This window comes from Chelonoidis abingdonii, chromosome 10 (assembly GCF_003597395.2).
Source record: "Chelonoidis abingdonii isolate Lonesome George chromosome 10, CheloAbing_2.0, whole genome shotgun sequence".
NCBI lineage: Eukaryota > Metazoa > Chordata > Testudines > Testudinidae > Chelonoidis > Chelonoidis abingdonii.
In genome coordinates this window covers 57,633,186-57,648,041 of record NC_133778.1, presented here as the reverse complement: position 1 = coordinate 57,648,041, position 14,856 = coordinate 57,633,186, and the positions used below count along the sequence as shown (strand labels likewise).

Below are 14,856 nucleotides of genomic sequence, written 5' to 3'. Positions count from 1 at the left end.
TCACCACAATCTTTTTCAGAATAACTGCTTCCCAGGATAAAGTTCCCAATCCTGTAAATATAGCCTACTTTCTTTGTTCCTAGATATATACACTTATATTTATCTATATTAAAGCACATATTGTTTACTTCTGCCCATTTTACCAAGTGATCCAGACTGCTCTGAATCAGTGACCTGTCCTCTTCATTATTTACCTTTACCGAAATTTTCATGTTATCTGCAAACTTTATCAGTGATTATTTTGTTTTCTTCCAGGTCACTGATAAAAATGTTAAATAGCATAAGGCCAAGAATCAATCCCCGAGGAATTCCACTGCGAACACACATGCTTGATGACAATTTCCCATTTACAGTTACATTTTGAGACCTATCAGTTAGCTAGTTTTTAATCCACTTAATGTGTGTCATGTTCATTTTATATTGTTCTAGTTTTTTAATCAAAATGTCATGTGGTACCAAGTCAAATGCCTTACAGAAGTCTAAGAATATTATGTCAACACTATTACTTTTATTACTTACTAACTTGTAATCTTACCAAAAAAAGATTGCAAGTTAGCTTGATGGGATCTACTCTCCATAAACCCATGTTGCCTTGCATGAATTATATTATCCTCCTTTAATTCTTTATTAATCGAGTCCTGTACAGAGGTGCTGGAACAATTTGTATAATGGGGATGCTGAGAACCATTGAACCAAACTATAAACCCTGTATATGATGGAAACCACTTCAAGCCAGGGGGTACTGCAGCACCCCCAGCATGTCTAGTTCTAGAACCTATGGTCCCATATCAGCTGCTCCATTATCTTGTCTAGGATCAATGTCAGGATGACAATTCTATAATTATCCAGTAGCTTCTGTTTAATATGCCTAAGAGATACTCATGATAGGGAAAGAATGTTACCATCACCATATATTCAGACTGTGTCATCTGTTTTTTCCCCATATACTGAACAGAGATATTTATTGAACTCCTCTGTTTCTTCTGCATTATTATTGATAATTGTACCATTTCCATCTACTAATGGACCAATACCATTGTCAGGATTCTTTTTGTATATGATGTATTTTAAAAACTCCTTGTTAGCTTTCACTCTGTTGGCCATAGATTTCTCCTTATGTCTCTTTGCTTCCCTTATCAATTCACTTCAATTCCTATCTTCTGATTGATATTCATTCCTATCAACTTCTCCTTTCTTCCATTTGTTATATATAAACAACCTGGTTTAGAGGCAACAAGGAAGCAGATATACAAAATGTATATATATAGTGGCAGAGTTCTGACCTTGTCTCCGTGGGTCCTGTGCTTCCAGGTGGTTTATGCTAGTCTCAGAGGTTCACTGCAACCCTCTATGTAGCCCTTTTCTCTCTAGGGCCAGGGTTACAGTCTACTGAGCCTTTTTCATCATAAGGTAGCAAGGAGGTTGGTGAGAGAATTCCCACAGTCTCTGTTGTCCCCACGGGCTTATTCAAGAACAGTTTAGCCTCCTGTCCTGACAGGATCCTGTCTTCCCCTCCCAGGAGGTGCTTCTGTAGTGGCAGGTTGGGGAGAACCTGGGCCGACCCTCTACTCTGGGTTCCGGCCCTAGCGGCAGCAGCTGTTGGCAGCCGACCTTTCATTGTCAGAGCTGCTACACTTCTCCGGCCACTTCCCCACAGCTCTCCCACTTCTTTCTCTTAATGCCTTTTTCACCCTTACCTTAGTTCTCCCTTCCAGTGGCTTGAGGGTGTCTTCATTACCCCGCCCTTCAGTCTCACTTCCTTTCCTCTGGCTCCCTTTTCCTTCCCCCGGCCTGACCGGAGTGAGCTCTTTTAAAGTATCAAAGGGGCCTTAATCAGAGTCAGATGTTCACATTAGCTTAATGACCTCACCTGACTCTTCACAGGTTAATTAGAGTCAGATGTTCACATTAGCCTAACAGCTTCACCTGACTCTTTGCCAGGTAATCGGAGTCACGTGTCCACCCTAGCGTGGAGCAGCCCCCGCTCTGGTCAGCCAGGGAACAGAAAACTGTTTATCTAGTGGCCAGTATATCTGCCTTCTACTACTCTGCTGTACCCAGCTGGCCTGGGTCTATCACAATATATATTTAAATTTTGTATAGCTGCTTCCTTGTTGCCTCTAAACAGGTTGTTACTAGTATAGCCTTCTTCCTCGATAGTGGGATTTTGGCTTTTTGGGCATCTAGTAAGGTATTCTATAAAATGCATCAATTATATTTTTTCCTCTGTCTCCAAAGCATATAAAATAGGAACTTGTGATACTAAAGGAATTTAGTCTTATAATGAGAGGATATAAAATGCAATACCTTTAAATTCCTTTACAACACCTGAAAAATTCTTTAAATAAATTTTCAGTAAAGTATGTGCCATAAGTTTTATTGGCATTTGTTAGGACTGACCTACATGTGACATTCACAGGGAATATGGCCCATCAAATAGATAGTGATGAATCATATTTCATCACATTGCCCTTTATATTTATTTATGAGGATGAATGGATAGAGAGACAATAAAAAAATTAGATGTGGTATATTATGTTTATTGGTATGAATTTGGGATCACATGCACTACTCATGCTGTACAGAAGTGTGTGTATACAACCCCAAAACCAGGCAAGAAAGGGTTAAAGAGCAACTTTGGGTTCAGGCAGCCCCACCATGCCAGATCTGTGATGCATGCCAATCTTGGAGAAAGAGCTCAAAAAAGGGAGAAGCTCAGTTCATAAGGCCCCAGACTGCAGAGGTGGACAGACCTCTGACCCTACAGTGCCCTTTTCTGGGAGATGATAAAACCAAGCTACGCAGGACTGACTGTGAACACCGAGCAATAATACAGACTGCAGGAGGATCCAGGTAGGACAGAGAAGCTGGAACCACTCCTTATTTCTGTTAATTTACTTTCTTCTCTTTTGGTGCCTTGAATACTGAGACTAGGGGCTGGATCCTAGGGCAGACTCTTGCTGAGCATATGAACCCCTGGAGGAGAAGGTGGACACTTTGTAGGAAGTAGGCTATGAAAGAAGCAAGAAGTCTGACCAGACAGAACTTAACCACTTGCCACAAAGGTCCCTGAGCTGGAACCCATGTTAGAGGGAGGGACTGGGTTCCCCCTCCAGTCTCACTGGGAGGACTATGCCAGAAGACTCCAGACACTAGAGGCCAGAAAGACTATTGGGTGAAAATCCTGGTTTACCCCAAAAGGAATTAGACAAAAGGTGACATGGCTGGAGGGCCAAGTCACAAGTCAAAAAGGGACCATAGATGGATCTGGTCAGCAGGACTACAGAGGATGAAACCCTGCAATGCCCTTTGTAGCCAGAAGGCAGCACACTGGCTAGTGAGTCTCTTCACCACAAGAAGCTACAAATAAGATATGCAGCATCTTCCAAAATGACTGCCAATAAAATTTGTCTCCACAGGACACCATCATATATTCTGTATGTGTCACATATTTTCCAGAAAAATTACCTTAGAAACTGGTGCTGCTTTTTTCACCCCTCCTCTTATATTAGTCTAATTCAGGAAAGGAAACAATTTTAACAGACACACTTTAAAATCTCAACATTATTTAAAATATTTTTTTCTTTTTGATAATAATAATGTTGTGATTTTAAGATCCAATATGTCAGTTGATCACTGCTAAAACCAAGTGCTGTATGCCATCAGAAAGTGAGTTTCCTAGCTCTTGAGTCATATATAGCACCTCTTTCTAGCCAGGATGGTTACAATGGTTTCTATATTTGTTTATTTAGATTTATAAAAATGCTAAAAAAAGGACAATTATCCATATGTTGTAGGTACCCTAGACAGAATTAAAAACATATCTTAAGTGAAGTAGTATGGGTAAATATAAATCACCAGTAGTAAGACAGGCAACTTAAAAATTCAATTCGCCCTTCCCCCACAAGAATTCTCCATGCTTATTATTCCCCCCATTTTCAAATATTTGGGGAAATGATGAGCTTTGCAAGGTGTCCTGAATGTCACTAGATTCTTCTATATTGCTCCCATCACTATGGCTCACAAGTTTTTCTATATTTCTAGCCATGCTGGTTCACTTCGATACCAATGACAGAAACTATACAGAAACCTGAGTGCTGTTATCCAGATAACAGTGTAATTGCTTGTCCTACTCCTCATTCCACTGGTGGAGAGAGTGAAACAAAATGGTTAACAGAAAACCAAAGAAAAGACTCACCTTGAAAAATGCAGATAAATGATACAGTAGCCAGTACTCCTCTTGGAGCCACCAGGAAAATATAACCTATATTTTTCAAAAGGAGGCTGGATAGCCATCTGTCTTGGATAGTTTAGACACAACAATTCCTGCATCTTGACAGAGGGTTAGATTATTTGACCCTTGCGGTCCTTTCTAATTCTATGATTCTATGAAGGATAAGTCATACTCCTTCTGTCTCAGCCAGAGTGCAAGGCACACTGCCTTCATGTGGCTAGTGAAGCATTCTGTACTGTATAGTAAAACTTTTATATTTTTCTTTCTCTCTGAAGAGTGCCCCAAATTCCTGTGCCAGAGGTCCCTAAGTGCACAAGTGAGAATCTCTGTTGAAGATCTGCCTTTGGAGAACAGGCTTTCATAAAGTAATATAAAAAGAACTGGACAAAAAACCCAACACAACAACACAGAAGAACAGGACCAACAATCTTCACCTAATGCTCAAATGAAATCGAACTTCAGTGGTCCACAAAAAGTTATTTTAGACCACATTAGTTTCCTATTAGGTCCAGAGGAGGAAGTGCCAGAATACTAGAAAGAAGACTATTCTTGTGATATTTCATGTTGAACAGGAAGCAGGAAATACTAGAAATCTGACAAATAAGCTTGTTCTAAGACAAATAAGCTTGTTCAAGCCCAATTTTACAGACCCAAGAGGTGAAAATATACAACACAGGTTTATATGTGAGCCAAACTACCAATGTTTTGAGGTTCACCCATCACTAGTTTAAAAAAAGATACTTAATTTACTGCATGTACTCCCCAAATAGGGTTTGATTATTCTTACTGTTTATTTGTATAATATGTTCAACATAAGCTGTGTAGAGTCAGAATTAGCTCCAGTTCTTTTTGAGTTCTGTAAAACTTTACACAGAACAGTCGTCCTCACAAGCCAGGAAAAGGAGCAAAGTGCAGAAGAGTATTACATGCAAATATTAATGACTTGTTTCATGACAGATATAAACCAGAAGCTCTCCACAGAAGTTCTTAACCCTAAAATTTATTTTAAATACAATATCTCTGTTTCAGATTCCATTTCTCCCCTGCTACTTTGAAGATCCTATTAAAGTCAAAAGCACACAGAAAGAGGTATTTTACACAGTTTTAGGTGCTAGTATTTTTATCAGTTATAACAAAGGCCAATACAGAATCCTGCCTTAACTAGGCAACAAGATCCTGGTTGTAGGGGATGTTGAGCATCTTCATAGATGTGCTGATTAGAGCTGTACAGAGAAAAGTAATTCCATTTCACACAGAATTTGGATAATTTGAAATGTGTTTTCATTTCAATTTGACATGAAAACCAAATATTTTGAAAGACTTTGTGAAGTAGAATAAAGCCTTGGGTCTGGGGCAGTCCACCTGGTGGCTTCCCTGAAGCTATGAGCCTGGTAGCTAGAGAGCTAGCTCCCAGGCCTACAGTCTCCCAGTTCTCCATTATCCTGCCTGTTGGCTTGAAGGGGAGCCAGAAGCCTGGGAGCCCCAGCTGTGCCGAGGGCCACAGAACTTTGGAGTTGTGGCTCTCAGGGTTTTCAGGCTTCCTGTAAGCCCACTACACAGGCTGCCAAAGACCCGGGAGCCTGGAAACTTGGTTTCCCCAGCAGGTCACCAGATGGGTTGCTAAGGAGCTGGGCAGATGAGCTGGCAGGAAAGCAGGCAGATTTCTGATGGAGACTACCCTGGGTTCCATCTAAATGTTGCTGAAATCAAACTGTCTTCAGAAAACATTTCTATTTCAATCAATCAGTATTCTCTGATGGGAAAAACATTCTGTCAGAGAATTTCTGACCAGCTTTAGTGCTGATATCTATAACTTGCAATGGGGGAGCTGGGAACGCTCAGGATTAGGGACGTACTGATTTTAACTACTTAGCTTAAATTGTATATATTTATTTATATTCTGTTACTGATTTTGGATGTAAGATGGTGACTTATATAGAATTTGCATAAAGACATGTCATTTTACCTTTGATGATCAGTGACCTTGATCCTGCCATAGGAGTAACTGTAGGTGGCAGGCTGGTGGTTCCTGGTTTAAATATGCTGCAGAGTGTTCCTTTCCAGGTCATTATCTGTCTAGACAGATATGCCACACCAGGGTGATTGATGCTGATGTGAAATGAGAGTGCATTGGGATTACACTGAGATGCAAACTTAGTGTTATAAATTAGACTGTCTTTATTGTGGGACAGTTGGAAGCGTGAACTATGGACCTGATCCAGTGCCCACTCAAACCAGTGAGACTGTCACTGATTTCAATAGGTGCAGGATTGGACTTTATATGAAAGCTAAGGAAAAAAAATCACTTATATATACAGGAAGAATTGTCCAGTGGTTAAAATGCTACCCTGGGACTTGGGAGGCCTTGGTTCATTTCCCTGCTCTATTGCAGACTTCCTGTATGACCCTGAGCATGTAGTTTATTCACTGTGCGTCAGTTCCCCATCTGTAAAGTGGGAATAATGGCACTTCCCTATCTTACAGAAGTGTTGTGAGGATAAAAACATTAAAGACTGTTGAATATTAGGGCGAAGGAGTCATATTAGTACCCTAGATAGAGATCAGTCATATGTTAATGAATTAGATTAATATATTTGAAATACCTTGTGCATCCCATTAATTGTCAGAGTGCAAAACTGGACTGTTTTTGTAGCATTTCAAATATATTAGCTATATAACTTAATGCCTCACCTTGGTTCATCATTGGGGACGGAACTCATGATCTTTGTTACCTCTAAGGATGATGGTAGTAGTAGCCTCTTAGCCGGCAAGCGGGCCAGCCTCTGGTAGCATAACCACTTACCCAGCATATTACATATGCTCCGGTTAGGATCATCACACTGAGCGCTTGAAGTCTATTTCTGCTCAAGGGCTACATTCACAAGGAAACTTAGGCACCTAAAAAACCACTGGGATTCACAAAGCCTAATTTTGGCACTTGTAGGCTCTCAATACAATGAACGGGGAGAGACAGGTGCCTTAGAATGGGATTCACAAAAGTCAGTACACTAGGCGTCTTCTCATCTATGATAACCAATGAGAGATGCCAAGCTGAGAGGTAAGTGGTAAGCCCTGCCCCTCTTTCAGAAATAGGTGCCTAAGTCCAGGTTCCCTCTGATGGATCTGGCATAGTCTGACAGTCAGTCTCTCCAGCTGAAGTGTTCCACCGTGGTTAAATAATTTCAAAAAGTAATTGGAGCAGGGGGACTGGATCCTCATGCTTGCTCTCTCTCTCGCCCAATGTTTAAGTTGCTCCACTGTGGATAAATAATGAAAGAATGGTTGGGTCAGAGAAAGAGAGAGAGCACGCGCAAGCATGAAAATGACTCTGCTCTAACCAGTAGGCAGCATTCCAACTGGGAGGTAAAAGATCGAGGATCCACTTCCTCTGCTCCAATTACTTTTGAAATTATTTATCCACAGTGGAACAACTTTAACAGGAGAGATGGAGAGAGCACCCCATCAGAATATCCCATAGCCCAGTGGCTAAGGTGCCTACCACAGAGGTGGCAGATCCCTGTTCAAATCCCTTCTCCCCCTCAGGTGATGAGGGGAATTGAACCAGGAGTCTACCACATCCCAAGTGAGCACACTAATCTTTGGGTTTTGTGTGAGCTTCTTTGTAGGGGCCCAGTCCAGCAGGCGAGGTCTGAACACACTCCACTGACAAGTTACACGGAGAAACTCCTGTCTTCCTCCAGTTCATGCATTGCTCTGTGACTTAGGCATCCAAGTGCCTGGCATGGGGCTGCAGTGCGTATGTTCAGAGGCAGAAACATAGGAAACTGTTAATGCAAAAATTTAGGTTTTAGGAGAGTTTAGGCACCAACAGGATTCAGGGGGAGCTGAGCAGGGGCTTTCTGAATCCCAGTGGGGCCTGATTCTGAGATTTGGGCATCTAAAGTGGCCCTGAAGAGCCTAAATCCCTTTTTGAATATAGCCCCAAGTCTTTATGCCAGTTTTATACCAATTGTATTATATAATTGGTATAAAGACGTGGTCATGATGTAAATGATCCCTAGATTCTATCTAAATTAGTGTCTAGTGCCTCTACCTGAAAATCTCCAAGAAGAAAACAATTACAACTTAAAGCAGGGCAATTGCAGAAAATGTAAAACCAAATAAGTTTTGGGGTTGAATTTCAACAAATATCCAGAAGCATCCCACAAGGTCACAATTCTATTAGCTAAGGATGTGGAGAACAAAAACTTGGTCAGAGGTTAAAACAGTATGTAGAGCAATTGACACAGAAATAGAAAAAAAATACCTTAACATAAATTGCAATAAACTTAGGGTATGTTTGTTCAAGTAAACCAAAGTTCCCTCTAAGGCACAAGCACCTAGCTGGCACATCAGTTATAACAAACAACAAGAGCAGTATTTCAGACATTTCAAATGACTGTGCAGAAATATTACAGACCAGATCCTTAGCTGGTCTAAACTGGCAAAATTCCACTGAAGTCAACAGCTACATGAATTCACACCAGCTGAATATCTGACACACTCTGTCTCTCTCTCTCTGTATGTATGTAAATATACGGCTTGAGCATAACCTGAAGGGACTACTCTTAGGGTGAGAAGATAGTTTAATTCCATTGTCATCCATGTCTAGTCCTTTCTGCTGATAATGCTAACAATTAGTGCCAGTTAAGATAGTAGTCTTTACAATGTTAACACTTGTCCACTAGGAAATGAACTGAGACTCATTGCACTTATTTCATATAGGGGAAACTGCCACCAAATAAATAGTAATGACTTTTGGTCAGGGCAGAATTCAGACCAGTGACCTAGAGTTGAAAGTCTCTGTATCTCATTAATAATTCTCTGAACTACCCAATCACTTACATCTATATATTTTACATCCATATAGATGCATAGCATGGAACACATATCATAAATAAATGGTTTTATACTCTCAAGTAATATCAAAGAGCAAAGTATTTTTAATATAACTATTTGATTTGATAACATACCAGCATCTTTTTGTTTTACTATGTAATTTACCAACATCATAACTTCTAGACTTGTCTGGCTTATGCCACCTGAAGAATTAGATATTTCAAAAAGGTACCTGGTACATCAGTGAAAGTCTCTCCAAGGACAGACATATGAAAAGGTAGGTCCATCTCTTTAAGTTTCAGCAATACTTTAAAGAAACTCTCAGGGTCTTTATCATGTTCCCTTGAAATAAACAAACAGAATTTACCTTGAATTAGGATATGTTTATTTGTAGAAAACTTTTTACCTTATCAGAGTAAGGTTTACCATAACCTCTGTTTTTGGTATTGGGGACCTCAGGCTCAGTCCCCTAAGCATGACTTCCTCCTCTGCTCACTCATCCTGCATGATGGCTTATGCCATATGGACTTTTATTTTCCTCAGCCTGGGATTCAAGAATACAAATCAGCCTTGTTAGAGTCTTAAGTCTTTTCCCTGGCGCATCTTTCTGAGACCTTGTGTTCACTCTTTAAATTAACAACTTAGATGGCATATAGATTTCAATATTTATTTCACCCAGCTATAAGCATATCTCTGCCACACTAACAGACAACACTGACAGCACCCTCATTTTTTAGTCAGGGAGCACGTGTATTCAATGGGCAAGTTAATGATAGAAAGATAAGGGAGGGGTTATATTTGATTAGTAAAAATCTACAGAATAATATTTTCAATGGTGTAACCCTCTGTGGTGTGGTGGGGAATTGCTTTCTCCCCTCCTTGCAGCTCCAAGTCCTCTGGTTGGTGGACATTTTGATAATACAGTGTCATCAAAAATGGGTCAAATTGGGTATCATTCAAAAGCCCTTCCTCCCACAAACATAATGGTACCAAACAATATAAACCTAAAACAATTAAGTAGCCATGTATTTGAGAAAAATGTCTAAAATCAGCTTTTTAAAATTATACTTTAAACAGAGGCACATCAAACATGAAGCCCTCACAAAGTAAAACTGTGGCCATTGATTAACAGAACATACTATACTATACATGGGAGTGCTTTGAGTCAATTTGCCATTATCAGGAGGAAAGAAGTGGTTCAGTGGTATTATCAGCTTTGTTTATAATGCCAAAAGAGGTCTAATGAGGTACTGCTTAAGATGTCAGCATCCAGCCTGAAATTAATGGAATACTTTGTAAACAGTATGCACACAGTTACATAACATACATTACATAACATAATTAATACAATTGCTGTGATAGGTTGTACTAGACCCAGAGGCTTCCTGCTGGAGGCCACAGGGTCCTACCACATCCCATCCCAGAGAGGAGTAAAAGGCCTAGAGTGGTGGTGGGGAAGTAGCCAATGAGGGAAACTGCAGGGAGCAGCTAATCAGGGCCCAGCAGATTCACATAAAAGGAGTTGTAGGGCCAGAGTCAGTCAGTTTCTGCCTGGAAGGGGAGGAGTGAGGACTGAGTTCCTGGCTAGCTCAAGAAGCAGTAGGACCACGGACAGATCAGTTACTGGCAGGGACAGGGGAAGCACGAAGGGGCTCCTGGCTGGCTGCTGGGACTGAGTAAGGACTGAGCCCAGGGAGGGCTGCAGGAAGACATGTGTCCAGGGAGGAAGCATTGGGGTGTATGGCCCCATACCTGAGCTGGAACTGTTTAAAGCCTGAACCCAGGGAGGGCTACAGAGATAAAAACAGAGGAGTACTGGTAGTCTGTATTTACCAGAAGGGGTCTGGTTGCTTCACATACAGACTGTATGTGAGACTCGGCTGGAGGGCTGAGTCATTGAAAACCTGCTTGAGAAACCACTGACAGAGGTCACCACAAACCAAGAGTGCAGGCACAGGCACTCAACCAGAGCATGCTCGTGAGAGGTGAGTGCTACCCAATCCCAAATAAATTTATTACAAAATCCTTGTTTTTACTTTGGTCTTGATCATTTTTAGATATTAACGGGGAGCAAAGAATACCAGCTAGTAGCTGAATCTTTGGAGAATACCACCGTAGAGAACCTGGTTAAACATGTGCCTTGGTGACACCTTGCATGCTACATGAACTGCACCCTAGACTGAATTTGGCAAGGTTGCAGAGGAAGTACATTGAGCACCAGGAAAAGCTGAAAATGCCAGGACAAGTGTTAGCTGTGGGAGAGTCTTTGCTCTCTTTATTTGATATGTCAGGAGTGCTAACTGGAATTTGCATCTGACAGGACTGGAAGACTTTGTGAAATTTGCTTTAGATCTAACCAACTATTCTCCAGTGGTTGCCCGCTAAATTGCTGAAATAAGAGGTGTACTGAAGTCTGCCCCTGACACATGGGAGGAATTTCAAGAAGGAAATTGGAGTGTTTAACGGTCGCTAATTCCCTGCTGTGCATTTGATTCAGATGAAGCTCTAGAGCATGAAAACACAGCAAAGAAAGTTATTTTTGGGTTGGTGGGCATAACATGGAAGCCCAGTTTTTCCTGACAACCCAAGAACTCCACTGAATTTTGAATGAAATATTAAACACAGCTGGAATGACTTTCCCAGAAGTAATCAAGCACCATCAAGACTCATTAGATGCTGTTAAATGCCAAAAAGAGGACATTTTTAAAGTGACAGAATGAGCTTACTTGTACTGGCAACACATCTGAGTACAACAGACCAGAGTTCATTAATATCTTGACAAAACAGGTTCAAGTGATGAGAGGTGAGTGGATACTTTGGTTCATGACCTGTCTGAAGTATTCAAAACCCAAAGCATTATCCAGAGGTCTGTCAATCTAGGATCTCCCATCAAGAACAGACTAAAGCTGTAAATGAATTAAAAGAAAATCAAAGTGACTATAGCAGGGATTATTACAAATATAACCACAGACAGGTCATTGTTTGCTCATCTCCTGGTTGTGACCAGATCTCTGCTTGATGTTGAGCTATGTGAGACTTTGGGAAAGTGTAAGTTCTTCGTAGTACAACAATCTGTGTTTGAATGCAATGGAACAAGGCATATGTGCCAGGCAAAAAGCAAACTAAAGCAAACTAATTAACATCTAGCATGGTCTTCCTAAGCCAACACCCAGTGATAATGTAACTGGTATCTTATGCCAGCAGAGTCCTTTCAATGTAGCAATCATAGATGGCTGAGGATAAGTTCTCGACAAAGCAGAAACTTAACTTCTGCTGAGATCTGGCTGATTAATTTCATTATGAAGCTACAGAGAATATACTGGCTCAATGACATAATCAACCTCATATTTGACATGTGTGTAGAAGAATCAATTAAAAATGTTACCAGAAAGAAGAGACTCTATCTTATTTCACGTGTCCAATACAAAATCACTGACTTCACAAACATCTTCAATGTCACATTAAAGAAGCTACTATCTCATACTCAAATGAAGGATTAGTTAACTGCATGCTTTGCAGAAAAAACACTCTAGCATGCAAAGAATTGTTCAAAGAATTTCATTGTTGCATTGTGTAACAAAGCTGATACCTTGCACTGTTCTGTGGAGTTTCTTCATAGTTCCCATGAGGAGACTGACACTAAAATTATCTTGCATGTTGTCAATGCCACAAAGAGAGGTGCTACTAAACTCTGGATTTTTGTACAAGACGCAGATGTTTTAGTACTCTCTGTGAGATGCTACCCAAGACTTCTGCAAGATTCTGTTTTTGTGCTTGCTGCTGGGGAACGAAATTGCTGTATATACCTCAGAGATGTTTTCCTATCACTCACACCATTAAAACCACGGTACTGCCAGGTTTTCAGACCCTTTCAGGATGTTACACGACTGGAAGGCTGTCTGGAAAGACCAAATTAACTTACTAGAAGACTTTTGATTTAGCCTCCAAAGACTCTCCTTGCTCTGAAGATGCTCGGAATGGCTGAGACAGTCACTGACAAAATCATAAATGCACTGGATATGTTCATACGCCAAGTTTACTACTTGAAGACCATTATTATGCAGTTGCAAAGCTACCTTGGTGGATGTTTTCCAAGAAGCAGACAAAAAAAGAAAAATTGTTACTGACAAGGTATGCATTTCTATCTGCTATCAAGAAGGCAAATGATCAAACAATGGAATGGACCCAGGATGATCCAATGCATCCAAAACTACCCTCCTCTGTCAGGCCTAGATGGGTGTTGGAGGATGGACGGATCACACTAGTTATGCATGAAATACCATACATTCCCGAACCAATCCTTCAGCTAATTAAATGCTTGTGCATAAAGAGAAGATGCTCACCGGCCTGTAAATGTTTGGCTAGCAAGCTGCCTTGTATGGAGATGTGCAAGTGCAGCATGAGAATCAGTGTGCCAACGTATCTAGCAGTGGTGCCCTAGACAGAGACAACTCTGATAACGACTTTGGTGAATAAATGTCCTACGTGTCAAGGCAAACTTCTCTAGGATCACCAAAGAGGTTTTTTATGTAAACAATGCATCTGCGTTTGAAATATAATTTAAAAAAAATGTTCATTTTTAAACATCTCTCTCAAATATATATCTACATAGTTGTTCTAGATTTTTGATGTTTGGCACCATTATGTTTGAGGGAGAAAGGGCTTTTGAATGATACCCAACTTGACCCATTTCTGACAACACTGTATTTTCAAACTTTCCACCAGCTGGAGGACCTAGAGATGATAGTCAGTGAGTCCTCACTGCTACACCACAGAAGGTGACACCATTGAAAGTATTATTCTGTAGATTTTTATGAATAAAATAACAACTCCCTTACCTTTCTATCACTAACTTGCCAATGAATGAGATTTTACTCCATTATGCTCCTAGGATATTTACACTGTCCCTCGCAATAGGCAAAAAAATGTTTTTGCAGAAGCAATATGTTAGTCAAATACATTTGCTAAAAAATTGCCAAATGGAATTTTGTGACTAGCTATTTTAAGAATATAAAGCTTATGATTCTTTTAGTGCATTGAATACGGAAGAAAGAACACATCTGATGTGACGGTCTTTTTGCACCATCAGGCCTTTAAGTAACTATGGGGGAGGGTGCTAAAGTTACTTTAGTAATGAATAAGAAATAAACTCTAATTTCATCAGAAGATTACTAAAGATTTGGAATCATTTTTTTTTTCTGCAGTCAAGGTCTTAAAAACACTGGATTGGTTATTTTAAAAGAGACTATCATCTAACTTTCATCATCTTTATTATGACAGAATAAGAGGCTAAAAAGACACCATAAATGAATAAAAAATTCCATAATTTGGTAAAGTACATTAAAAATTGAAGAAGTTATTTTCTCTATTTTAAGGTGTGATTATTATATTTCTTGCATTTAATTACTCTGCTTTAAATTATTATACTTTGGACAGATGTGGACCAGATGTCTTTAAAATATTTTGTTTTATTATTTAAAAATTTCAACTCTTTTCCTTCTTGTGTTACAGGAAAATCGACAGTTGAGAAGTAGTGGTGTATTTCCTCCACAGACTAATTATGTAAAATGAATCTGTAGGTTTATCACATAGATCTATGCAACATTAATAATTATATCATTCAGGAAATCTCAAGCAAAATGACATCTGCCGTTCTACATGTGTTAATTTCTAATTCAGTCAATATTTTTGGTTTACTGATTTAAAACAAATGTATCTTCTAATTAATGTTTAAAACGGTACTTTACTAGGCTTAAAATCTTCAGAAATTTTGAGGTCTTAGA

The 14,856-nt window shown here is 39.9% G+C and overlaps 1 protein-coding gene across 7 annotated transcripts in view; it reads right to left on the bottom strand.

Moving 5' to 3' along the window:
- QTMAN (queuosine-tRNA mannosyltransferase) overlaps nt 1–14,856 on the bottom strand; it is a 359,192-nt gene that overhangs the window by 18,339 nt on the left and 325,997 nt on the right. For 6 of the 7 annotated variants that reach the window (XM_075070243.1, XM_075070244.1, XM_075070242.1 and 3 more), the window contains one exon: nt 9,306–9,415. The exons of the other annotated variant lie outside the window; for it this stretch is intronic. In XM_075070243.1, the coding sequence (XP_074926344.1) occupies nt 9,306–9,415 (110 nt within the window). The remainder of the gene's footprint in view (nt 1–9,305; nt 9,416–14,856) is intronic. 7 annotated transcript variants of the gene reach the window in all.